Source organism: Monoraphidium neglectum (assembly GCF_000611645.1).
Source record: "Monoraphidium neglectum strain SAG 48.87 unplaced genomic scaffold scaffold00143, whole genome shotgun sequence".
NCBI lineage: Eukaryota > Viridiplantae > Chlorophyta > Chlorophyceae > Sphaeropleales > Selenastraceae > Monoraphidium > Monoraphidium neglectum.
The window spans coordinates 33,143-34,603 of NW_014013485.1; the positions used below are offsets into that span (position 1 = coordinate 33,143).

General features: G+C 65.2%; 1 protein-coding gene across 1 annotated transcript in view; it reads left to right on the forward strand.

Moving 5' to 3' along the window:
- The window catches only part of MNEG_1434 (hypothetical protein), a gene marked incomplete at both ends in the record, with an annotated part of 4,568 nt that overhangs the window by 1,404 nt on the left and 1,703 nt on the right, over nucleotides 1-1,461 (forward strand). Inside the window, one exon of the mRNA XM_014050085.1 lies at nucleotides 703-1,299. Coding sequence (XP_013905539.1) covers nucleotides 703-1,299 — 597 coding nt within the window. The remainder of the gene's footprint in view (nucleotides 1-702; nucleotides 1,300-1,461) is intronic.

Consider the following 1,461-nt stretch of genomic DNA (forward strand, 5'->3'; position numbering starts at 1 on the left):
ACTGCGCGTGGGCGTCCCTGCTTTGTGCACCGCCGCTGCTCCTCGCTGGTCAGCCAGACTCTGGCAGCAGGACTCCGCAGCATTGGCCCTGCACAGCTGTCTGCTCTGCCCTGCACCTCATGGATCTTGCTGCCATTGCACTTCCATACACCCAGGGGCATGAGTTTGGTGTGGCGTTGCATTTGTTTTCTGTGTATGTATGGGATGTGCGTGAGTTATCGTGAGAGAGATGCGTGTGCAAGTGCGCGTGTGCAGTATGTGTGCTTGCGCGCTTGCATGCACGCTCGTGTGTGTGTGTGTGTTTGTGTGCGCGCGCGCTGCATGTGCAGGCACTTGTGTGTGTGTGTGTGTATGTGCGACGGGTGGGTCGCTTGCAGTGCGACAGAAACTGAATGTGTGTGTGTGTGTGTGTGTATGTGTGTGTGTGTGTATGTGTGTGTGTGTGTATGTGTGTGTGCGCGCGCGCGCGTGTGTGTGTGTGTGTGTGTGTGTGTGTGTGTGTGTGTGTGTGTGTGTGTGTGTGTGTGTGTGTGTGTGTGTGTGTGTGTGTGTGTGTGTGCGCGTGTCAACATGCACACAGCAAAAGTTCCACGTAGCACGCGGGTAGGCAGGTGGGCGAGAAGGTCGCTTATTGCAGGCTTGGGCATGTTCATTGCAGGATTGCAGAATCACCTGACTCTGCCCGTTTGCATGCCATCACAGATCGACCTGCTGAGATCGCTGGGGTCAGAGCTGGCGGCCACGTCCACACGCCAGACTCCCTGCAGCTCAGGCGGCGGTGGCGCGACCGTCAGCACGCAGACGAGCCTCTCAAGCGGCGCCCCTGCCAGCGACGACCCCGCAGTCAACGCCAATACCGCACAAGGCGGCGGCGCCCAGGCCGCAGCGGGGCCCGACCCCGCGCCCGTGCCTGCGCCCGCGCCCGCGCCCGCGCCCGCGCCCGCTACCGTGCCGCCGCAGGGCTGCGAGGCGCCGGCCTGGTGGAAGGTCGAGCATGCGGCCGACCCCGTGGCGTATCTCAGCGGCATGCGGATGGAGGATGTGATAGAGCTCGTGACCGAGCTTGTTCAGATCGCCGCACGGGAGCTGCTCACACTGGAAAGGGAGGAGGCGTCGGCAGCCGCGGCCCCGGCCACCCCTAGCGGCGGCGGCGGCGGCGGCGGCGACAGCAGCATTGCGGCGGGCGGGGGCTGGGCGGTCGGGCGTGGGGATCCCGGCAGCCCCATGATGCTCTGGGGCAGCGAGAGGCTGCCGGAGGGGTACGCACCCGACAGCGCCGCGGCGAGGGTGTACCTAGCGGTGAGGCGCCTCGCGCACCCCAGATTGTGGACACGGTTGACCTGCAAGATGGGCGCCGCACTTGCAGATAATTGTTGCGGCGACTGGTCTGGCCCGCTCACCTGCGCGCGCGTCGGGCGGCCGCCGTCTCGCCCAACGCCGCGCTTTGTCGCGCCTCGCGGC